Here is a 24964-nt window from a genome sequence, read left to right on the forward strand (position 1 = left end):
ACATGTGAAATTCATTTCATTGAGTGCAGCTTCAAAAATCAGTGGCATTCTTCCAAATGCTGGCTATAAAGATGCAGCATAGACTACATGTATGCGCAATCGACACAGCTGCCTCTATGCCATGACATCACTAAAGATGTAAACACAGCCAAAAAAGAAAGTCTCCAGTAGTTCCATCCACATTTAATCAGAGTCTGATGAGTTTATGGCACAATAATTTATATAATAGTTTTCTATACACTTTCCTTCAAAGGTTGATACCAAATTTGATATCAAAAGTTTAATCATCGTGAGCATAGAAACCGTTGTTTGGAAATTTGCGCAATTTTAAATATGACATAGGGAATTGTATCACGTAGCAGAGCTAGCGTGAGTGCCAAGAATTACGTCGCCTGAATAGGCCGGCAGGTTAAAGGTTTACCCATGCATGTCAAAATGCAAATCAAATACCCCGCTCTTTCAATTGTGCGCAGGCAAGTGTGCAATGATTCCTGAACGGGTTGCTTCAGGCCACATAATAAGCTGATACCATGCATAGGATTGTTCGTGGTCAATTCGTAATTTGTCATTTTTAAAATTGCACGAATTTCCAAACAACGGCTCCTATGCTCATGATGATTAAACTTTTTATATCAAATTTGGTATCAACGTTTGAAGGAAAGTGTATAGAAAACTATTATATAAATTATTTTGCCATAAACTCAGCAGACTCTGATTAAATGGGGATGGAACTACTGGAGACTTTCTTTTTTGGCTGTGTTTATATACTTTGTAGCGACGTACACCACAATTTTTTGGGGGGGGGCGGGACGAACAAGTGATCATTTTTAATTGGAATTTAGTGTATTTGAATGATGTATAGTGTAGAGAGTAAGTTAACATTGAAGAAAAATATAGCAGACAAGTTTTATGATTCTATATTTTTTAATGTACCGCATCAAAAAGATTACACATGCAATGTGACAAAAATATAGACAATATCATTGGACAAAAATGTGTTTGTGATCGGTGACAGCACTTGGCTTTTAAATTCAAATTAAAAGTGTGCGCACTGCTTTTGAAACTTATATTAGGTGACAAAAACAAACCCCAGCTCTACAGGCGGAGGACTCTTCAAGTAGGGGCAGTTGATCTGGATTTTTTCATGAAGCAGTGGTGCAGCTAGGGGCAAGGAAAGGCGCTGTCTCAGGGGTGACAAATGGATCAATTCAGCACCCCCTAGATCAATTATAGGCCCCTCCAAGCAGTAAAATTGTCTAGTGCATTTCAACATGAATATTAATTTGAAAGATTATTTGAAGTACCGTATTCGTTCCAATAAGTGCCCATGCCCCAATAAGCGCCCACCCAGGGTATTTTCAGTTTGCTAAAGGAAAAAGGGTACCATTAATGTTAAAGTGACGGATAGGCTACGTCGATACAGTGAAATAGCTGGGGAAATAGTAGTCCTGTGTAAACATGCAATATATTTTCTGCATCAGAAAAGCTACTAGAAAGTCTCAGGACCCTTTTATAACGTACGTAAATTTGTCTCTAATAAACGCCTGTTAGGTTAAAATTAGGTAAACCATGTTAAAAATAAGCGCCCACCCATAATGACATTGTTAAGCACCCTGGGCGCTTATTGGAATGAATACGGTAGATGACCAAATAAGTGATATTTGTCAAAAATTGCCACATGCTTGTTTCAGGAATTAGGGGAGCACCATTCTGTATCCTTCCCCCGGGCACCAAAACCTCTAGCTATGTCACTGTCTGGAAGAGGTCTAATAACCCTTACAAGCACAGAAATCTGAACAATTATTGCAAACATTTTGAACATTTTCTGATTTTTTTTTACTTCAGTCAAAATCAATCCACTTTGGCCAAAAAAACACCCTATTTTTACTCTTTGCTTACATACAATGTACAGCTAAAAATCTGAGTTGGTACTGCCCGTAGTCTAGAACAGTGTTTTTTCCTAGTTGCCTTAACCGAAAATATCAACATGTCAAAATAATTGCCCTCTTCTCTTTTGGTGATGCTGTGATGATATCTTGTCTACAATCGGGATATTCCTCACTGATGACGTCATTTGACTGATTGACAATATGATGTAATGTCAATCACATGACGTCATCAGTGAGTAATATCCCGATTGTAGACAAGATATCATCACATCATCATGCTGAAGATGCTTGTTGAACTAGTGAAAATGTTCCAATTGTGTAGCGTAGAAGTTAAACTCTTCATTCTACCACTATGTATGAATATACGTCTAACTAGAGTTTCAGTTAAAAGGCGAAGTATATGCTGAATTGCTGATGACATCAAAGGTACACATGTATTGTCCCACTACCAATTGTCAGGGTTCGAATTCGGCTGTATCGCATTCGCATAGCAGTTTGCTCCACATTTTGAAGTAACTGCTACCCAATTTTGCATTTGTATAGCACTTTTTATAGTGCTTTAGTATATGGAAGTATCCTGATTAATATGATAAATTAGCCAAAAACTGCTATGCAAATTTTTTTAAACGAATTCGAACCCTGCCAATTGTGTGGACTTTTAGATTCATATTCATGAGCCAAATGGGGCCAGCCATTCATCCACATAGTGACTTCATGTACCGGTATATGTAAAGTTCTGCGACTCTATGTCCGGCTACAGTGCAAACTTCCAAGTGATTCCAAGTGGGATTTTCTACAAATGGACTAAATGACAATCAACCAATGAAATAGCAATCATTTATGCACAACATATGGGACCTGCTCCAAGCCCCAGACAAAGATATGCCAAGTATGGAATGCAATGAACAGTGGCTATGTAGCTAGTGGGGGCAAGGGAGGGCACATGCCCTGGGTGTCCTGACTGTTGTCTTAGGAGATTTCGATTGATTCTGCACCCACAGAAAGTCAAAAGTTTTGTGCGCTTTGCGCGCATTTCAGCATCAATAGTGATTTGAAAGACTGTTTTAAGACCAGAATTCAACTTGATTATAACCAAATTAGTGGTATTGGTGTAATCTTTCGTGAGCCCCTTGCAATTGTTTCAAGATTAGGGAGGTGGCGACATCCTGTATCATATCCTCCAGGTGCCATAACCTTTAGCTAATGAAGGACAAAAAAGATGTGTAATCCAAACATATGGATGGTATAAAATCATTTTACAACATATTTTAACATTTCAAATCTTGACATTTTTCCACTTTTGACTGGTTTTGTAGGAGCAAGTCTCATAATGCCATTATCACAGACAAATACATTTTTGTAAAATCTAAAAGCAGCTCTGCCTACTGGTTCAAATTGCTCAGGCTAAGTTCTGCTACTAAGGCAATAGAAACAAATTATATTGATCTTTCGATTGAGCTTCGATGCTACATGTAGGTCGATCCTTATTATTTATGAAATCAATTAATTTACTATTGTTAATTGTGATAAAATAGTAATTTATGCCTGTAGTCAGGGTTGTAGCTACAGTGGGCGGTGGTAGGCGGCAGAGCCCACCACTCAGTTTTGGAGCCCACCACTCATTCACTCAACTGCAATTTTAACCTGAGAGCCCACCACTCAAGAGTCCAAAATTGCACCATTTTATTGAATAAGTGAAGAATTTGGTCAATTTTGACAAGTTGTCAAATATCAAGATTTTCAACAAATGCCATCCGTCACTAAAAATATCCTAGCTACAACCCTGCCTGTAGTGATATTGACCAATATAAATTTAGCATTAATTCTGATTAATTAGCCGAAAGTTTATTAATAACAAGCATCGAAGCATCATCGATGGTCGATCGAAAGATCAAACAAATTTGTTTCTGGTGCCTAAATGAAATAACGTTCCTTTACAATCCATCTATCAAGTTACACATCAACCTGTCCTTATCAGCAAATGATACACTGTCCTTCTCCGTTTCCTTTTGCGGTAGTACATTAGTTTCCATCGGCTCATCATGAAGTCCAGCCACTTCAGGTTCCAGCTTTACAGCTACTTTACTGTCAATATTACTCATGTTATCTGGCAGTGAACTGAAACATCCTTGTAATATACTGGTTACTTTCTCCAGTTGTTTTTGAAATCTCTCCGCTGTCTCCAACCTCTGTCGTTTCTGCACTTCCATCATGACGCGGAGTGTCTCTCTGGCTTGATGAGGTCGGAATTCATTGATAAGATGGTGCATGTGAATAAAGAGCAAGTTCAAGTCCTCAATCTTTTCCTCCCGCTTCCCACTACCAGGTGATGTGATCAAGACATCTAGTAAGTCTAAGAAATTAACCAAGATTGAGTGATTAATTTTCTTGAGTTCTCGCTTGTGATCAAAATGTTTCGGATGGAGTCTTTTCAAACCTTGTGACTCAAGAGGCCTGATGATATCATCACCAGGGGTGAAAGTTCTTCCAAACATGTTATATTGGTCCTCATTTGGTGTGGGTGGATTTGGGGCGGTGCCATTTGCTACTTTCTCATCTGTGTAGTTGGCGATGTACTGTGCTGGTGGCAATGGTAGCGAACTGACGACTTGTGTGTCAGCCATTGTGATGATCTGGAACCAAATTGAGACAAATGAATTAATTCAAATGGTGTTGATAATATTAAAGTAGATATTGATATAAAACATAAAACATGTATAGTTTATACATCCTACCTTAACCCCACAGCAGCTCAAGGGGGTATCCCATCATGCATTGCAGTCTATCAGCTTGCTCCATAGCAAATATATACAAAACCATAAGTAAGAGCTGCTTAAATATTGAGAGCTATGGATAGTTTCACAATACTTTAAACAAAAGTCTTAGCTCCCTGATATAGGCAAGTAATTGAAACTTGAAGTAAGGGTTTTTGTGTACAGAGATGGCAAGTGCAGTTCTATTTAATATGGTACTGCAGAGCATGATGGGATACACCTATCAGCTGCTGTGCCTTAACCCATGAAACAAAAATGGTACAATATTAGGAAATTCTATGCACCTGCTCATATGTACCGTAACTGGGGATCTCAACTTTGGTTTGGGTGTGCAGCTGAAACTCTGACAAATGACAAACTTTGACAATATTTGACGAAAAAGTGATTTTAAGCACCAATTTTTGAAAATTTGATAATTGACATGTTTTGGAAAAAAAAATGGAAAAACACCTTTTCTTAAACCAAATTTCACTTAATTTAGAGCCATCAATAAACCAAAATTGTTGAAAATGCACCCCCGAATTTAAATGGCAGAAAATGCACCCCAAATCTACTGTACATTCCCATTCCCTCATTTCCACTAAAACCCCACAGATAATGTATGATTATTCATGGTATGGATCATAAAATTATTTATACACGTACACGGTTGTCGCTTGAGCTTGCAAATTAGTGAATAATAATATTACATTTGATTTCTTCCCCTGCAAAGTTCACCCTTATGATTGATGACTCGTCACATTTTATCTTGACACTAAATTATGCCCTGCCTGTAATTAAACCCAACTTTTATAATAGCTTACAAGTATTGTCATGTTTCTAACAAAAGCAGAGATTATTAGGGCAGAGATTTCATGACTACTCCAGCATACATGTATGAAGCAGTGAAAGCAATTGGGTAGGTGCTTCATTATTTATGATGGCAGATACTAGAGTCATGAAAGCAAGAAACAGTAATTTTGTTTTTAATATATTGTCTACAAAAAAACCCTCTTTCTCCCTTTTTAACAAAACAACAAGTTGTTTCCTTGATTTACAAATGTCCTAATGAAGAAAATTTACCTCCATCAAGTCCAAGTCCAAATATTTTTTAAACAAAACATTTTATTTGCCATAGAAGTGATAAATAATTGGGACTATTTATTACCTACCATAGCAATAGATGAATACAGTTTTTGATAATATCGCCCTGCGCTACAACATTCACACAGAACCTATGCATTGAACTACAGATGTCAAAGAATAGGGAGAAAGACCTGGATTAGCTCGAGATACTCCAGCTAAAATACAGGTTTACATTTGGCCATGTGTTTTAACCTCGCCGACTTTTCGTCACACACTGATTTTTGAAAATTGCGACACTCCTTCACCTTCAAATGCCCATATTTTTCAAACCATACCCCCCAGCATGATAAAAGTATACATTTTCTGAAAGGAAATTGAACAAGGAATCCAACAAGACACTCAGAAACACTGTCAGATGTAAGGTTCTAATGCTACATTTATGTGAATGAGACAAAACATCAACTGACAGCGGTCCAGCGGTATAATGTCACTAACATTTCTGTGTTACCCCTGCATCTTATTTTATATCATTTTCTGATAGATCAGAGTAAGGGCTTTCCTGCAATATATAAATGTATGGGGGTTATCACTTTCGTAAAATAATACAACCCTTCAAAAATTGACAGAAATAGAATTAATTTTTCTTATTGTCTTGGAGAACATTGGCCTATCATATACCCTAAAGCAGCAAACTATTTTAACTTTGTACAAAATAAAAGTGTAGATATTAATGTCAGCTTTCTTTTGATACCAAATTTATTGATGAACACTCATTTTAAAGGAAAATAGCACCAGATTTGCGCCCCGACTATGAGGCTCCCAAAATGAAAACTTTGCTTACAGTTTTGTGCAGAGTGCCCCACTACCTCCACCACCCCTTCCTTGGCCAATTGGATTGAGTCCCATTCTATAGATGTTCAAGATATCTTATTGACACCTTTCCATAATTAATAATTGGTGTTTTAGCTGTCATTTGATACCAAATTTACTATTAAATCTATTTTTATTCCAATGATACATTTAAAAAAACAAATGACCACAGTGACAAATGTGATGCCACTCGCCCATTTTAGATGTCGAGTTCAAAGCACATGCCCCTATCATTAGCTCAAGGCAGTTTATTATTTCAACTATTTTACAGAATAAAGGTTCAGATAACAATGTCAGCTTTCTTTTGATACCAAATTTATTGATATACACTAGTTTTTAAAGAAAATTTTAACATTTTTGCACTGCGAGGCACCAAAAATGAAATTTCCCATTAAGTTTGTACATAGTGAGCCGCTGCCTCATGAGCCGCTGCCTCCACCACCCCTGACTTGGGTCATTGGATTGAATGCCATTCTGCTTCTGTTCAAGATACCTTCATGTAACTTTCCATAGTTCATCATTAATATATTAGCTTTCATTTGGTACCAAATTTATTGCCATAGCTTCTTTACTTTCAAAGATATTCTCAAAAAACAAAATGATCATGGTGAAAAGTGTGACACCACCACCCTTTTTGGGTGTTCAGTTCAAAACGCATGGCCATTTACTATCTTACATTATCTTGAGTATTTCAGCTAGAGCGCCATAGGTAGAGCAACCAGGTTTTTTTGGAGAATGTTCAGTACCGGTACTACGGTACTGTTGTAAACGCAAGACGAAGAAGAAACCCGCACCCAGAACCCGCCCTACTCATTATTGCATTACACTTATTGCAAGTTGCCATAACACCTTACATGTACGGTACGTAATCAACACAAAGCTTTTGTGAGGACGTACATGTAGTGTGTGGATAAGAAACTGACAGCGGAGGATACGAACGACACACCGATATTTAGTTGTCAATCATGAATTGCCGCAAAGTTTTAGTATTTTACTGCATGGCATTCCGCAAGCACCATGACAAATTATGCCGTATTTTTCCAAAGATCATCTCATTACATGTATGAAGTAAGCTGAATGCGATCTGTACTTTTGTAACATTCCAATTGCTTTTGATCACCTATTAATCGGCAAATTTGCTTGCAAACACACAAGTTCATGTTGTGTAAACATAATTACAGTCGGAATTCCAATTGAATGAACGCAGCTTTCAACAACTGTACTCAATCCAACCGCCGCGATCATATATCGCGTATTTCAAACAACAATGTGAACGTCCGACCTTGGATACAATACTATCCAATCACGAGAGCGTAGCCATGGTTGGCTTCACTTCCGCATCACTCACGCACAGTCGCACACGCTGGCGTACATCGCGCATTGTACGCAAAAAATTGTCACGGTACAAACATGTATGTCAGGCTGTGTTCATTCAATCGGAATTTCTACTGTAGCATGGACACAAATGAAATTATGATGCAATACAATTAAATTTGAATGCGCAGCAGATCTATAGAAATAAGGCTGCCCGCTTTTAAGTAGGATTGGCTCGTGTCTGATGTAGTGGGGATTATGCACTTTCAGTTTCCCACGTGTTTGAATGGGAATTGGATTGCGTAGTTTCCCAATGTTTAGTGAGCATATTTCTCCATCCAATATTTGAATTGATGAAATTTTAATTTAAAGAATTTTTTTCAAGTTTCTGACGTGACCTGCGCAAATCGTTAAGTGTGTATTTCCGATTGACATCCAAAATGGCGTAGGCCAGTCCTATATACATAGGTACATGTACGGCGTATATAGGACTGACACCCGGGGGTCGCCACTTAGTTCGCAAGGCAAACTTAAAAAAACCGGGCAAAACAGACGTGTCATTTATCGGTATGACATTTTCGTTATTGACGCTGCCCTATTTTAAGTTTGCACAGAAGAGGCATCTCATTTTTAGTGCATCGATTGTCAGTAAATTGCACATATACTCACTCTAAATTGTTCATCAAACTAATCCTGCGTTCCTTATGAAAAGAACCATATGCTGCATTGTATGTACAATCACCAAAAAAGATGAAAAACGCATCTAAAATATTTGGTACGTGCAAGCTTACGGGACTAAAATCAAAGTCACAAAACAGCCTATAAACAAAGTGACGTCATCGCTTTTCCACAGAGCCAATGACGTAGCGCTGACATGTACCACGTGACACCTGATCATGTGATATTTCATATTTACGGCACTAAAAGTTGAAGTTGCATTGAAATTGTGTGCTCAGGAAAACTTATTTTTTCTGGATTCATAATGGAGTATTAATTACAATTTCAGCCATGCACGTTTAGGTAAGAAGTACAACATCCCGTGTAATTAATATTATGACAAACATGCAGATATTTAAGCTTCTGGAGCCTTGTACTGTTTATCAATTGCTCTAATTGAAATTACGTTGCACTCGCTTTCTGCATACAGATCAACCCATACCGTACTAGCAGAGCTAAGTACGGTATGGGTTCCTCGTACTAGTCGCCACTCATGCACTGCACTGGTCACCGAGTGCGTCAGACAGGGTCTAATTCTGCATAAAACCGGGCAACGTTATTTCTATAGATCTGCTGCGCATTCAAATTGCATTGTATTGCATCGTAATTTCATTTGTGTCTATGCTAATTATGTTTACACAACATGAACTCACGTGTTTTCAAGCAAATTCGCCGATAATAGGTGCATCAAAAGCGATCGGAATGTTACAAAAGTACAGATCGCATTCAGCTTACTTCATATGAGATGATCTTTGGAAAAATACGGCATAATTTGTCTTGGTGTTTGCGGAATGCCATGCAGTAAAATATTATTAATACGTTGCGGCAAGTCATGATTGACAACTAACAATCGGCGTGTCCTTCAGATCCTCCACTGTCAATTTCTTATCCACTCACTAATCCTCACAAAAGCTTTGTGTTGATTACGTAATGTGTGGAGGCAAATTGCAATAAGTACAATGAAATAATGAGTAGGGCGGGCTCGAGGCGGGTTTCTTCTTCATCTTACGTAACAGTATTGTTCTCCAAAAAAACCCGGAAGCTTGTCGTTTGGAGCTCTAGCTGAAATACAGCAAGATAATGTAAGATAGTAAATGTAAACCTGTATTTTAGCTAGAGTATCTCGAGCTAGAGTGCGTTAGACGTTCGCCTTTTGTATCTCTTTCCTTGTTGGAAAGGTATAACGTTGAGGAGATAGGAACATGTATCGTCATCCGGGACCTACTCTGCCATGTTTGGCTGAGTAACGGTACATGAACACGGTCTTTTGTGCCTATGTAAATTAGTCATTGTGTAAAGCTGTGTTTATACCCATGGGTTGCTCATCATCAGACTGAATCCTTGTCGTTAACTGCACAAGTTATGTGTGCAATTCTAGAGAACGTTGACCGACAGAGGGTGTCAATATAGGCCTACGTGTCGCTTTTGAAAAACAGCGATTCGTGCGCATGCTCAACAGGCAAATACGACGGCGATTTAGTACACTGATCATGCGTATGCGATTCAGATTTCTGCAAAAGCGATTGAGTATAAATGCATCTTTAGAAATGACTGGCGATTGTGTGTTCTCAAGTGGGTTTTATCATGTTAATTAGTGACCTGACACACATTTGTATTGGTTCGATCAAGCATTGATTTTTTGTACTGGATCGTTCAAGCATCTCCAACAATTTTTTCAATGTAAGTGCCTCTGGCCCTAGTGGAAGTAAAAACGGATACAATGGCCAGAGTTCTAGGGCTAGAGTGCGTGCTGCTGTTTTTGCATTGGTTTTTGTTTATGTGTTATTTATCTATTAAACTTAGTAAAAACATAATCTGTGAATTAAATTGAAATTGGAAGAATACTTACAGAAATTGCTGGATTAATATCTGCCAAATATTGTCACCTTATGCCTGAAAAATAACGAAAAATAACACTCTTTCATTTGCACTTTTCTACACACGCTAGTAATGACCTATTTCATCGTTAGAGTGCACAGGTCACTTCTGTACTATTCGCAATGCAAAAATACGCGGTAGACACTGTAATGGGGTCGAGAATGTTTACCTCCTAAAACATCGAAAAATGATTATTTGCATAAAAGAATATTCTATTGGCATGTTTTTGATTGATAAAAACTATTTGATGATTTTATTAATATTTTTATTGCTTTGACTCAAGCAGCTTTGATTTTAAGCAGATTATTAATAAAGAAAATTGATATTATACTATTTTTAGAGGGCTTAGAGGGCCTCATCTCTGTTTGTACTTCCGCCTTGTAATAATGTCAACAACAGAATCAAATTAGGAGAGATTTCACTAGAAAAATCGCCTTTATAAGTGCCTATTTATCAAATACCGCTCCATAATTGGTTGCTACTGTTATCCAAACTGAAATGCGGAATCTGATTTGAACTTTCAAGCCGTAATCAAGGTAAGCACACATGAGAAATTATTTCGTAAAAATACTCAAATTAAAAATTGTAGAGATGCTGCACTGTGCTTCTGTGTGTATTGCTGCCGGGATTGATGCACGCACAGTGAACCAGGAAGTCAAAATTGCATGCATGCTAAATGGCTGTCAGAGTGTATGTGTACTGTATCTAATTAAACATGTTGTTATGCCTACAAAATAAATTAGCCCATCAATATCATCAATAGTGATTCTGTATTGCTTGCACTGACTTGCACTGAGTCTGTGCAGTGTCAATGTCTTCATCTTTCGCTAATCTTCAGTTCAGGCATGTCTGACAGGCATGACAGGGAAAATTGCATGCATGATTATGATTATGTATGCATTTTAATCCCATATCATGATTCATGATACTGTCATGGACTCATGAAGTTGAATAAATATGTAAAGAGTTCAACTGCAATAAGGCAAACCCATTTTTCTTGATTTGAGTTCCTGTTTGAGTTGGGCGTTTAAAAAAGCATCAATTTTTGAATTGATTTTATATAGACCTGCCAGCATGCCTCGATCCAGTCCTTAAAGCCTTCAGGCTTATGAAATGAAATTATTAGTTTCCCGTCACATTTTTTTCAGTGAAATATGAGGTCATGATTTCATTATTCATTATTTTGGAAAATTTCATTATTGTCAACGCTTTCATTTATATGGCTATACCCAACGCTCTGCAGGGTCTATTGTTCTATTGTTTCCGATTAGAGCACTGACATATTGGAAAATGTTGCCAATCAATATTCATGAGAGTGTACATTCAACGTCCAGTTTTCGAAATTGGGTGACTTGTGTTTGGCAGGTGTGAAATACATCTGACTGGGCGTTTTAATTACGCAATGAATAAAGGCATTGACATCATCGAATGGCTGCCCAGTGCTGTTATGTGTTTCGTTATTATATAGGCCTAATAATTATTATTAAATGTATTCATCATTCCTTTCTTTTCCCTTCTCTGTAGTTAGGCCTATACACTTAATAACTCCCTCGCCCTCCTTGTCCCCTCTCACTGACCCTCCCTCTCTCATTCCCATCATTTTCCTTATATTTCTATTTACCTACTTGTCTTTACTCTTCATTTCTTCCTCTTTCTCCCTTCTTCCAGCCCTCTCTTATTCTCCATATCCACTCCTCCCCTCTTCCTCCCTCCTGCCCTCCCAAGACTTCTCACAGGGGTGAATCTGTCCCTCCCCAATCCCCCTCCCCTCATTGGGTACGCCACTATTTCTATACCAATATCCTTAAAATAAAATTAAATGGAAATTTGTTAAAAACAACCTTTATAGGCCTATACTTATACTTACATGTATGCGTATAGCGATTACCATTATACTAGAGAATAATATAGAGTGGACATGGCGGCCTTAATACATATGTGTAATCGATCAGTAAGAGTATTCAATTAAAAATGAAGCACCTAAAGTCAGGTGGGTGGTAAATATGATTGCATCGAAAGCCTCCTTTATAGACTTCAGACCCACACAAGCACACATTTGGGATACGTGAGAACAATGGTACCACTTAAAACATGACCGCCCTGCCCCTTACACATGACTGTATTGTGGTCACTTATTGATACTCACCTGTTGTGTAGTGCATTAATATGATGCCGGATTTAATGACCGGTTTAATGGTGGATCCCCTTTGTTCGAAACAATGGTACCACTTTTATGAATAGCCTGTCGCAAACTCTAATCGGCATCAAACGAACAAAGCATTACATAATCTATTGCCACTTTATTCTATTGAAAGCTCTTTGGCTTATATATATTGTTGATGAAAGACCATTCTCTTGGTCGGGCTGATGTCACAAAGGGGAAATGGCCTTGTAAAACCAGTGTGCGCATGTGCATTTCCCCTTTCTCGAGCTGGTTGCTATGCGCGCGCTTGTGCAAAGGGGACGAAGGGGACAATGTTCCCGGATGTCCGACCGAGTGAATCTCAAAACCGGTATTAATGCTTACATTGTAGATCATCATTACAGGCCTTGCCGTCTAGATATCACAGGCGAGTGGTCAATCGCACGCTACCTTGATGCTAGGCGAGTAATCGAATCACTCGCTAGTGCTCGAATCACTCGCTAGTGCTCGAATCACTCTCTAGGTCTGAAAGAGCAATCAGTATGTAGAGTTCGGTTTTGCCAGCAAAGTGGCAAAAACCTGGTAAAAAACTGTTTTTGCCTGGTTTAAACCGCAAAAATGGCAAAACTGGCAAAACTCACGTATAGTCACTCAAATATTAAAAAGTGACAGAAAGCTCATAAACAGTAACACACAACTTTTAACGAATCATTCAACATGTTTTTTGTCTCCTCAAGTCCTTAAAATGAAAATGTTTTGAATTTGATACATGCCACATTTCGATTAAATGCACTTGAGCAATGAAAACGCATGCCTTTAATTTCTTAATATAATTACAAAATCTGGCCTTGTTACACTCTGGAACTTATTTTTGTAACTTAATAATTTGTTTTGAGATGAAAAAACTGAACTATAAATCACTTTTTTAGTTTTTGCCATTTTTGCCGGCAAAAACTGGCAAAAAATGTTTTTGCCAAGTGGTTAAAACCGTGGTTAAAACCGCGTTTTTTTCCACCTGCGGCAAAAACCTGCGAACCCTGAGTATGACACACTTACGCACTGCTGACACCCTCTCTTTCAGAAATCAAGACTAATTTATTACGATAAATTGAATACATTGGAAGTACTAAAACTTGAATGTAATTTAGATTCAATTTGGGTGATTCGCAGCGAGCGATATTTATTGTCTATGGTGAGTGGAAAATCGCTCGCTAGAAATTGAGTTTGGGCGAGCGGTGGCGAGCGAGAGCAATCGTTCGCCTCAAACGGCAAGACCTGTCATTAACATTTTGCAACAGATTGAGAAAAGATTTGAATTTGTTTTTATTAAAATGAAAAGAAATTTGCAATTTTTGTAATCACTAGAAACATGATGAGGTAATGCTTCAATTTTCATTATTTACTACATCCTCTACCCCTACATTTACAACTAAAAAACTGCTGATTATGATCAGCAGAGGATGTCGGACATTTTGAGAGTTTCAATTTTGATTATTCCATCTCAATTTTCAGATAATTGACTTTTTTATGAAAATAATGAAAGTTTTGGCCAAATTGAAAAGGCGATGCGGGCAGTTGGGGTCTGATTTTCGGGTAATTTTGTGCCCAGATACCCGGCGCATTTTTCGGACGGGTAAAAAAAAAAAAAAAAAAAAATTTTTTTTTTGGTTTTGTAGTGTCTCTGGACCTAGACCTAAATGCTAGGATCATGGTTGACCTAAAAAAAAAATGCATTCAAATTCAATGCATTTTGATATCATTACCCCTAACACCAGTAAAAACCACAAAATACCACGATGAAAAATTCATAACATGCATGCATCCCAGGGTCTGCGATGACGCAATCACCGAAGTGTGATATGCTCACGGAATTGCTGGCGGGCAGCAATAACCTGAGCAGCTACCGGTCCGCGATCGTTCGCTTGGCATGCGAGGGGTCAAAGGTTCAATCCCGGGGTGCCAAGTCAAAATTCTTCTTCTTCTTGAAAAATTCGGATCTTCTCTGACTTCCGATACCAAAAGGCATGGGTCAGTGTTAGGGTTAAAAAAGATGTATTTTTCCAGATTAGAGTGTCCATTACCCCTAACACCAGTAAAAACCACAAAATACCACGATGAAAAATTCATAACATGCATGCATCCCAGGGTCTGCGATGACGCAATCACCCGAAGTGTGATATGCTCACGGAATTGCTGGCCGGGCAGCAATAACCCGAGCAGCTACCGGTCCGCGATCGTTCGCTTGGCATGCGAGGGGTCAAAAATTCTTCTTCTTCTTGAAAAATTCGGATCTTCTCTGACTTCCGATACCAAAAAGCATGGGTCAGTGTTAGGGTTAATAGAGTATGACATGAAAACTATGTATCAATTTTCAGATTAAAAACACAAAACAATGTGCAAAATTCATTTTTTTTTTTTTTTTGTTGCAATTTCGGGTACCCGGTTACCCGCCCGAAAATGTCGGGTACCCGGGCAGGGAATTTCCTGCCTGGGTAATAGGATTATCGGGCCGGACTCGAATTCCCGGGACTCACTCACACCCTTAGCGGGCAGGTGACAGGAAACTAATCATTTCATTAGCCTTATGTCGAACTTTGCTCTGTTGACCTACAAACACAACACATTTGGCTGATTCCATTTAGGTGCAAGTTGGGACATGTGTAAACATTACAAATAAGCCAAAAAAATCAGGTTTGAAAAATATTAACCAATTTCATAAGATTGTACATCATGGCTTTAACAAACTGACAGTACAAGTCATAATGTTAAATAATCTATGACTTAGTTATAGTTACAATGTACTGGAACTAGGTTTTATACCAGGGCATAATGTATAGCAAAATGCTCCACATTTTAAGAAAAGTGCTACACAATTTTATATATAGTACCGTATAGTATTTTTGCATGCAGAAGACACAATTGCTATACAAATTTGGAAATTTGTTAGTTTTTGCTACACATATTCATATTCATATTCATATTCATATTCATATTTTATTATCAAAAGGTGACCCGAAGGTCAAATTACATGATAAATTTACAAAGATAAAAACAACAAACATTCAAAAATATTTTTTTAAAGAATTACATCTATAAAACACATAAAAATAACTGTAGACATAAATTACATTGTATGTCCTGTTTTATACACATTTCTACACATTTTTACATCTTTAATAGTTTCTGAATTGCTAGCTATGAATTTGTTCACTGAAAGATTCTCATCAAGTTGCATTCAAAATGTAGTCAAAATCGCTGAAGCATTTACACTGTGTTTAGAGCAATTGAAGTTCAGAAGTACACAGCCAATCACAACAGGCGATGGCATCAAAAATGTTGCTAAAATTGCACTTCAAAACAAACCACAAGTATCATGTCCAAATTCAAAGCTATAGAGTTCTGAAATAAATTTTGAGGGGAACACAAGATGTACAATCTAGGGCCTATAGATATGAAATTGGTTAATTTTGTTAAAACCTGATTCTTGGCATGATTTGTCATGTTTACACATGTGACATTTCCCAATTTGTACCTAAATGGAATCAGCCAAATTTGTTTTGTTTGTACATGTAGGTCAACATCTCGCAATTTCAACATGTCCCCCATAGAACTCCATGTTAAACGGCCCAAATAACCAGTGGTCTTTTCTTCTATTCAGCATTTTTTTTCCAAGGGCATATCCACTGCAGGCCCGGATTTGTTCCACAAGTTGTTTTTTTTAAATATATATTTGGTTTGTGTAAAGTTTAACAAGTTCAGTTTAGGCCTGGCTTAAAGGTCAGGTCTATTGCAAAAACAAGTTTATCTCTATTCGAAGAGAATAATTATTACATTACAAGTTGACACTTGTTGCAATTTTTTATGCCTATTTCTCCTGAAAAAAGAGAAATTGTGTGGCTAAATTCGGGCTCGTACATGTTCTTCCCCCGTTTGAAGCAAAATTAATTTTCAAGGCAGCGGGCTATGACGTAAGTAAATGAAGCGGACACTATATCATGCTCTCATTTACTTGTGTGACAAGTTTGACATTAGCAACAATGAGTTGTACTATTATTTACTATAACAATGCTGCATAACAATATGCAGACTATTGTTCTCATTTCGAAACAAAGCCCACACAGTATTGTTACTATGCGTTTGCTTTGTAATATTTCATCCAACTGAATATCGCACAGGGAAATCAGATACATGAGTTTGCGGACTTAACACGGTTTATATGCTAGTCTCAGATGAAATTCTAAGCTCAAATTATTTATTTATTTTTAGGCCTAATATTTCGCATGATATTGATATACATATGAATTGTAATATCACAATTGTCTAATACATGTATATAAAAAAAGAAGCGGCTGATTTTATCCATATGTTTAAAAACCATTAAATTTGTAATACTTAATTTAGAGTTTTTTTCTGTAAACAACAACAGTATACGTTCTGTCCATTGAGAGCATTTATAGTCCCTTTTCTCAAAGCGGGCACATCTCATTTCATGACGTCACCTTTTTTCTAGGCCAAATCTGTCTCGTTCGAAGGAACTCACCGCATAAGTTGGTTTTTGCGGAATATCAATTTTAAACATCTTATTTTCTCAAAAAAGGAGTCATTTTCATTGTCCTTATAATATGTGACCATCCACCACAACTGAGCCGGGATGTCGCCAGTGCCACTATTGAGATATGCTCCATAAAACAATAAACAATAGGAAACAAAGGATTTATTGACTGTTTTATTGATTTTTCACTACTTAAATGCAGTGGCGAGCCAGGATTTTGATATTGGGGGGCAAGTTTGTTCCACGAACCGACAAGATATATTTAAAAGATGAGCGAAGCGAGCGAAGCGATAAATGGTGGGGTCCAGGGGCCGCCTTAGGGCCCCTTTTGGGGTTGCAGGGGCGTAAGCCCCTGAAGCTCTGAGGTTTTAGCATTGTGGAGGGCCAATTTTCATGCATGTTTTTACTTTTAGGTAGGCCTATATATAGCATTTTGTTCCTTTGAAATTGTGTGAAAATCACTAAAGAATAGGCAAGGAAATAATGTTTGAACATGTTTATATAGTCTTTGAAAGTTTGAAATAATTCATTCAATTACACAGTGTGCCGGTGTCTAAATGCCAATACAAATACATAATGTTGAACTCCAATTATTAACATAATCAAAATGTGAATCTTTATTGTATCAAGCAAGAAATATTAGTACGTACATTTCGGCATTAGTATACATGTACATACTATTATTACTATGCTTACATGCACATAATATTTATAAGCCTAGTCAAGTTCACATGACCGACGATGCCGCGTGAGTATACATCGCATGCAGATGCATGATCTGCGAAACCACTCAAAATGAACCGACGGTCCTGTCTGAACCGACGGAATGGAATATTGGGGGGGCAGTTGCCCCCCTTGCCCCCCCCTCTAGCTATGCCACTGCTTAAATGTCAAGTACTATAGACATGATATACATTATTTTAAAGTTAATTTCAAGCAGAATATTTTGGTTGAATATCTCAAAAATGATGATTGGCGACTTCAGGGCTCAGTTGTGCTGGATGGTCACATATTAGCTTGCCAATGATACATGTATGATGTTGTTTTTGCAATAGACCTGCCCTTTAAACAGGGTATTGACCTTTCATTCTAAATAATCTACCAGTATAATATTGGGGGGGCACTCAGCTATATTGGTGTACACATGCGTGAACAACGGTTTTAAAACACCCCTAAACAGGTTCTACCCTGTTTTTCAAAATCACCCCCTTAACAGGTTTTTAGCGCGCTTTCCCCAAAAAAGGTACCCCTAAACAGGTTCTGGTCAAAATTGGACCCCTTAGCAGGTTTTTTAATTAATATCAACAATACACTTTAGGGCTCATATTGAAATTCCCTTACACAGGTGTGCGGTGTGCGCCATCCTGCAGCTTTCCTGTGCTAGCCTTCTTTTGTTAAAATCCTGGGCAGGGTGTATCACTGATGCATATAATCCATCCGCTTTATGACCGAAGCTTTCCTGAGGCGCGCTTAGCGAGGGGAATCCTGCCTTCTTTCTGTGTGAAAACGTGGTAGGGTATTTCAATATGAGCCCTTAATGGAGAGGGTCACAATGGCTAAAAAAGGAATTACAATGTACACATTCTTTTAAAATTCATCAGGTAAGAATTTATTTAAAATGGAAACTAGAAAGCAATATATCACATCCTGCTCGTTCTTACTTCGTCGACCGAGTAAAAACAATCGAGAAAGATCGAGCATGTGGTGGAGGCAATGGGTGGAAAATTCATCTCGTTTCATGCAGAAATTCATGCTATAGCTAGTATGGGGACGGTCATCAATACACTGTATTGGGTATAGCATACATGGAGGGCCGTGATGGGGCGCTGTATTATCATAACGATTGGTACGATGCTAATTCTTAATTGGGAAAATTTGCGAGGTGATCGACAAGTGTTCACATCTGGTACTACTTATTTCCTAGAATTTCTGAAAATTTACCCCTTAACACATTTTGTTGGTTACAAAAAAACACCCTTTTTGTTGAAAAATGGTGTTTTTAGACCCTAAACACGGAACGCAAGCGTTACGCTGCGTTCATCGAAAAAAAGACCCCTTTTACACATTTTTTGTTCATGCATGTTCACCAATGTAGCTGAGTGGCCCCCCCCCCCCGCGGGTATAATATGCAGTACAAATATCTCTTCTCTATGCCTTATAAGAGAATCTACTAGTACTAAATATAGGGAGTAGAATATTTTTTCTATACAAATACTCAGTAAAGTTGCCGAAGCAATATCACGCTGAGAAATAACATGGCACTGGATGAAAAACAAATACTACACTACAAAACTACAATCTTAAATTACCTTACTCTACACCCTTAGATCTACAAGTGCATTTTTGAAACCATTGATATTTTGAATATTGAGTATTGAAGTTGGCAATGAATTCCAGTCTAGAATGGTGCGTGGGTAAAAACTGAATTTGTAAGCATTGCTTTTGGGTCCCATGACTCTGAACTTGGCCGGATGATATTGGCGGGTTTGGGATGCTGTCTGATTCTGAACATAATCCGGTATGGGAATGGCAATGAGACCTTGTTTGATTTTAAACATAACGGTTAATCGTGATTCCAGGGCCATTCAAGTTGGTGCAGTATGTTTGTCATTGTACCTGGTGATTTTTTGTAATTTCTGGTAACAAACCTTGCGGCTCTACATTGGACCATCTCGATTTTATGAGTATCCGATGCTGTATGGGGTCCCAAACGGAGCACGCGATTCAAGCAAGGGTCTGACCAGAGCAAAATACATCTGTTGTGTTACCGCTACTGGACATCTCCATAGAGTTCTGCGGATGAACCACAATGCTCGGTTTGCTTTTGCTGTGATATTATTTATGTGGTGAGACCATTTCATATTGTATGACAATTCAACTCCAAGATACGGATGGTGTGAAACGGATTCCAGTTGATCAGATGCCATCTTGTAGGTATGCATAATCGGATTTTTCTTGGTAGTGACTCTTAAAGTTTTACATTTCTTTGTGTTGAAAGACATTTGCCACATGTTTGCCCACTCCACCAAGGTATTTAGGTCAGACTGAAGAGTCTCGGTATCCATTGGTGACTTAATAACTCGGTAGAGTAGGCAATCATCAGCAAATAGTCTTATTTGTGTTTCACTGTGAATACTGTCGGCAATGTCGTTTATATATTAAAAACATGAGTGGCCCCAATACTGTTCCCTGGGGAACTCCAGATTTTACATGAACTGGTTCAGATGTTTTCCCCTCAACGACGACCCGCTGGGTTCTAGATGTTAACCAGCATTCTATCCAATCCAAGATGGGTCCTTTTATACCATAAAATTCCAATTTCCGGATCAGTCGTTGATGAGGGACAGTATCGAACGCTTTTGAAAGTCGAGTATGAGTGTGTCTGTTTGTAGCCCACTGTCCAGGTTTCTAGTCAGATCTTCAACTGTTACTATGAGCTGAGATTCGCAGGAGTGTTGGGAGCGAAAACCGTGCTGAAAATGAGATAAAATGCAGCGTTTTTCAAGATGGTACATTATGTGACGGAATAATATGTGTTCAATTAATTTACTTGTAACTGATATTAGCGAAACCGGTCTATAGTTGGCGGGATCACATTTGTTGCCTTTCTTGAATATGGCAGTGATATTCGCAGTGAGCCAGTCTCGGGGCAGTGTTCCTGTTTGGATTGACTGTGTGAAGATGTGCTTTATAACGGGTGCAAGTTCTTCGCTCAGATCTTTTAAGATTCGCGAGGAACACCATCAGGGCCGCAGGCCTTTTTGGAATTTATCTCTTGAAGAAGATCTTTTACACCTTCAGTATCAATGATTATATCCCCAATTGCTGGGAAGGGATTGCCTTTCATTATAGGAAAATGAGACAAATCTTCATCTGTGAAAACACTACTATATTGACTACTCAAAGCTTCCGCTTTCCCTTTGCCATCAGGAAATTCCTTCCCATCAACCAACAGTGTTCCTACCCCACTGTTGTTCTGTCTCAATGATTTTGTGTATTGCCAGAATCTTTTACCAACCTGTGGACAAGATGTACTTCCATTACTATCTTCTGTAAGAAGGCCCATTAGGTATTCATTCTTTGCATGTTGCAACTCTTTCTGAACAGTTTTCCTAAGATCTTTAAACTTTTCTCTGTTTTGGCTGGTGTCATATACTTTGAGGGTATTATAGACGCGTTTCTTTTTACTGAATGAGCTTTTTTTTATCCCGAGTGTCATGTACGGGACATCCCTTCGTTTTTTGAATGGTTTTCTGTGGTACATTTTCCTTCATTAGAATATCTATGTTTTCAGTTAAACATTTCCAGTTTTCTTGTGTCGAGTGACTGGCATATTATTTACTGTGTAGACTTCATCATCATGTTTCTACGTTGTAACATGTCATAAATTACTAATTATGCCAAAATCTCAACTAGCCCACCCAGACGAAAAATTTACCTCACTTGCTTTACCTCACTTGTTTGGCTCAAAATTAAAGGGGCAGTCCCGGGGGCACATCAAAATTTTTGGTGGGTATGTTCCTTCGGAGGTGGTGGGTCTTTGGGAGCTGACGGCGATTGGTAAAGGGGGTCTTTGAGCTGCGAACCAGGCTCAAACAAGTAAAATGGGGACTTTTGGAGCTGTGATCAGTCAAAATCAAGGGTCTTTCTTGGCTTTTTGGTTGAAAATCGCCTGAAAAAAAATCAGAAATATGAGGAATGAGCAATTTTTGGGTCTTTTAGAGCTGAAGTGATCAAAATCAAGGGTCTTTCGGAGCTCTATTTTGGTCAAATATAGGGGGTCTTTCGGAGCTGCGAAATCCAAAAAGTGGGGTCTTTCCGGGGGAGCATGTACTATTGTACTACTATATGGATCAAGAAATGCCCCTTTAATAGCATAGCATATTCACATTACATTTTAACAACTTTAAAATAGCATTTTATTTTTGAACAAGCAACCAATGCCAACGCCTGTTCCTATTCCAGTTCATTTTCAACTGAGACGTCAAATCTGGCCTCTTTATGACCCAAAAAGTCTGACAGATTCCAATGTGGTAGAAAATGATCAGGAAACTCTGAATTAGTATCTCCCACATCAACACTTCCACCATGACCTCAAAATTCATGTTCAGGTCAAAGATAAAATATTACGTGTATTACAATTATATAACTATGTGTAGATTAGTTCTGCAACATATGCATGGCATACAGCATGTACAGGATGTCCTAAAAATACATGTAGATCAGACATTTGGGTTCAGAACACATTGATACATTATTTTTGTCATGTTTTCAAACAAGAATTTGGCCGGGAGCCAGTAGTTTTTGGTGTAGGGGAGTGTAAATTTATACAGACCTTTTCAGGAGAAATTTTAGACCTTTATCCCCCTCTGCAATTGATTTAAGAGCCCAAGTACGGTACATGATTTGGGGGTATATTTATCTTAAAATTTTGAAATTTAGGCCCAATTTTGTTATTTTTTACAGGTATAAGTAGCAGACGCTTGGTGATATGCATCACCAGCCATTTTCGCCCTCAAATCCTGTGTATATTTTTGCAAGGGTTTTATTTTTGCAAAATTGACAAATTAATACCAACTACGAAATTAACAACTCACAAAAAGCAACCTAGCGCTACCCCTGGTCACAAAAATAACATTTGTGCAAATATCTCTCTCAATCCAAATCTCGAAAATAACTGTACGTGAAAATTACCACTTAGTACAATGCAAAGAGCTTTTAAATAGAAATAGAGTCGCAATAGATTATATAATCTTTTGTACGCTTGATGCCGATTAGAAGTTGCGACAGGCTATTCATAAAAGTGGTACCATTGTTTTGAATAAAGGGGTTCCGCCATTAAATTGGTCACTGATCCGGCATCATATTAACGCTCTACACAACAGGCGAGTATCAATAAGTGACCACACTACAGTCATGTGTAAGGGCAGTCATGTGTAAAGTGGTACCATTGTAGTCACGTATCCCAAATGTGTGCTTGTGTGGGTCTGAAATCTATAAGGAGGCTTTATCTGTCGATGCAATCATCTTTACCACCCACCTGATGTTAGGTGCTTCATTTAAATAAATTGAATGCTCTTGCTAATCGATTAAACATTAGAATGTATGAAGGCTGCCATGTCCAGTCCATATATCTATATTACACTATAATGGTAATCGCTATACGTATGTAAGTATAATAAGTATAGGCCTATAAAGGTTGTTTTTAAGACATTTCCATTTAATTTTATTTTTAAGAAGGAGATTGGTATAGAAATAGTGGCGCAGGCCTACCCAAAGAGGGGAGGGGTTGGGGAGGGGCAGATTCACCTCTGTGAGAAGTCTTGGGAGGGGAGGAGGGAGGAAGAGGGGAGTAGGGGATCTGGAGAATGAGAGAGGGCTGGAGGAAGGATATAATAAAGACAAGTAGATAAATAGAAATGACGGGAATGAGAGAGGGAGGGTGAGAGGGGACAATGAGAGCGAGGGAGTGATAAAGTGTATGCCTAGGAAAGAATAAGTACAGAGAAGGGAAAAGAAAGGAATGATGAATACATTTAATAATAATTATTAGGCCTATATATATAATAACTAAACACATAACAGCACTGGGCAGCCATTCGATGATGTCAATGCCTTTATTCGTTACGTAATTAAAACGCCCAGTCAGATGTATTTCACACCTACCAAACACAACTCACCCAATTTCGCAAACTGGACGTTGAATGTACACTCTCATGAATATTGATTGGCAACATTTTCCAATATGTCAGCGCTCTAATCGGAAACAATAGAACAATAGACCCTGCAGAGCGTTGGTACAATGTAGAAATGCATGCAGTATCCGTGAGAAATTCATAACCTCATTAATATACGCGATATGTTTAATCCAATCACAGATAATAACTTTTAAATGTGTGGACGCAAATGCATCCATTGAAAAAGTATAATGACCGCGTCTCGTGACGTAGCTAAAAGTACACTTTATAATGACAGCGTTGTGTGACGTTTTATGCATTCGAACAATTTACACGAATGCTGGTCGCCGTATTTGGACATTGCGTGCTAGCGTGATTGGTCGCTAGCGGTATTTCCTTAATGGGCTATTCAATTTTTTACAGGGAAAATGAAAGATACAGTTAAAATTATGTTCTATTTTAATTTCAAATTTAAAAGAAGAAAATGAGATATTAAATTGGTGTAAAAAAGTGAAAAGTGAAGGTTATGAATGAGGTTATGACTTTGCATCAGTTATTTTTCGAGGAATATCCTGAGGGGCGCAGCCCGAGGGTTATTCCGAGGTCCAAAGCACAATATTTCGATATTTGACAATACCCTCAAAACAACTGATGCACAGTCATTAACCTCTAAATAACAAAGCAGTTGGTACATTTTGATTTGGGAGACTTTGTTCCCAAAGTACAATGCAGTATCAGCAAGCAATATCACAGAAGATACTGCATTACTGCACTCCCAAAATAAAAGTATACAGGTAAATAATGATGTTAATGCATCTTTACTTGAGAAGGCAGTCAAACCAGATACACACATGTTGACTGCTCAGTGCCAGAAGTGGGTAAGTGCAATAGCTGCCCTGTGAACATTTACACACACTGTATATTGTACTCATCTGCACATGGCAATTACACATGGCAGCTATTGCACTTACCCACTCCTTTCACTGAGCAGTCAATGATGGTTTTGCAGCTCTACATAATGTGTATATTGAGAGTTTAAGGCAAACAGGCCCTATCTGCAATAGCTGCCCTAAAGACATTGGACG

The 24964-nt window shown here is 38.1% G+C and overlaps 2 protein-coding genes across 2 annotated transcripts in view; one reads left to right on the forward strand and one right to left on the reverse strand.

The window, feature by feature from the left end:
- Window positions 1–914: 914 nt before the first annotated feature.
- LOC140160580 (mediator of RNA polymerase II transcription subunit 7-like) lies at window positions 915–10612 on the reverse strand. Its single transcript, XM_072183822.1, has 2 exons — window positions 10479–10612; window positions 915–4522 (listed from the first exon to the last, which is right to left on the reverse strand). Exon 2 carries the CDS (start codon window positions 4511–4513, stop codon window positions 3824–3826), a length of 690 nt encoding a protein of 229 aa, XP_072039923.1. The 5' UTR covers window positions 4514–4522; window positions 10479–10612; the 3' UTR covers window positions 915–3823.
- Window positions 10613–10866: 254 nt separating this feature from the next.
- LOC140160578 (tyrosine-protein kinase TXK-like) overlaps window positions 10867–24964 on the forward strand; it is a 67081-nt gene continuing 52983 nt past the window's right edge. Inside the window, 1 exon segment of the mRNA XM_072183820.1 lies at window positions 10867–11043. The gene's annotated coding sequence lies outside the window, so the exon portion shown is untranslated.

The sequence above is a fragment of the Amphiura filiformis genome, chromosome 9 (genome assembly GCF_039555335.1).
Source record: "Amphiura filiformis chromosome 9, Afil_fr2py, whole genome shotgun sequence".
NCBI classification, from domain to species: Eukaryota; Metazoa; Echinodermata; class Ophiuroidea; order Amphilepidida; family Amphiuridae; genus Amphiura; species Amphiura filiformis.

What these genes read in the sequence shown, in the direction of transcription:
- LOC140160580 (XM_072183822.1), bottom strand. Translation starts at nt 4,513, where the DNA reads ATGGCTGACACACAAGTCGTCAGTTCGCTACCATTGCCACCAGCACAG.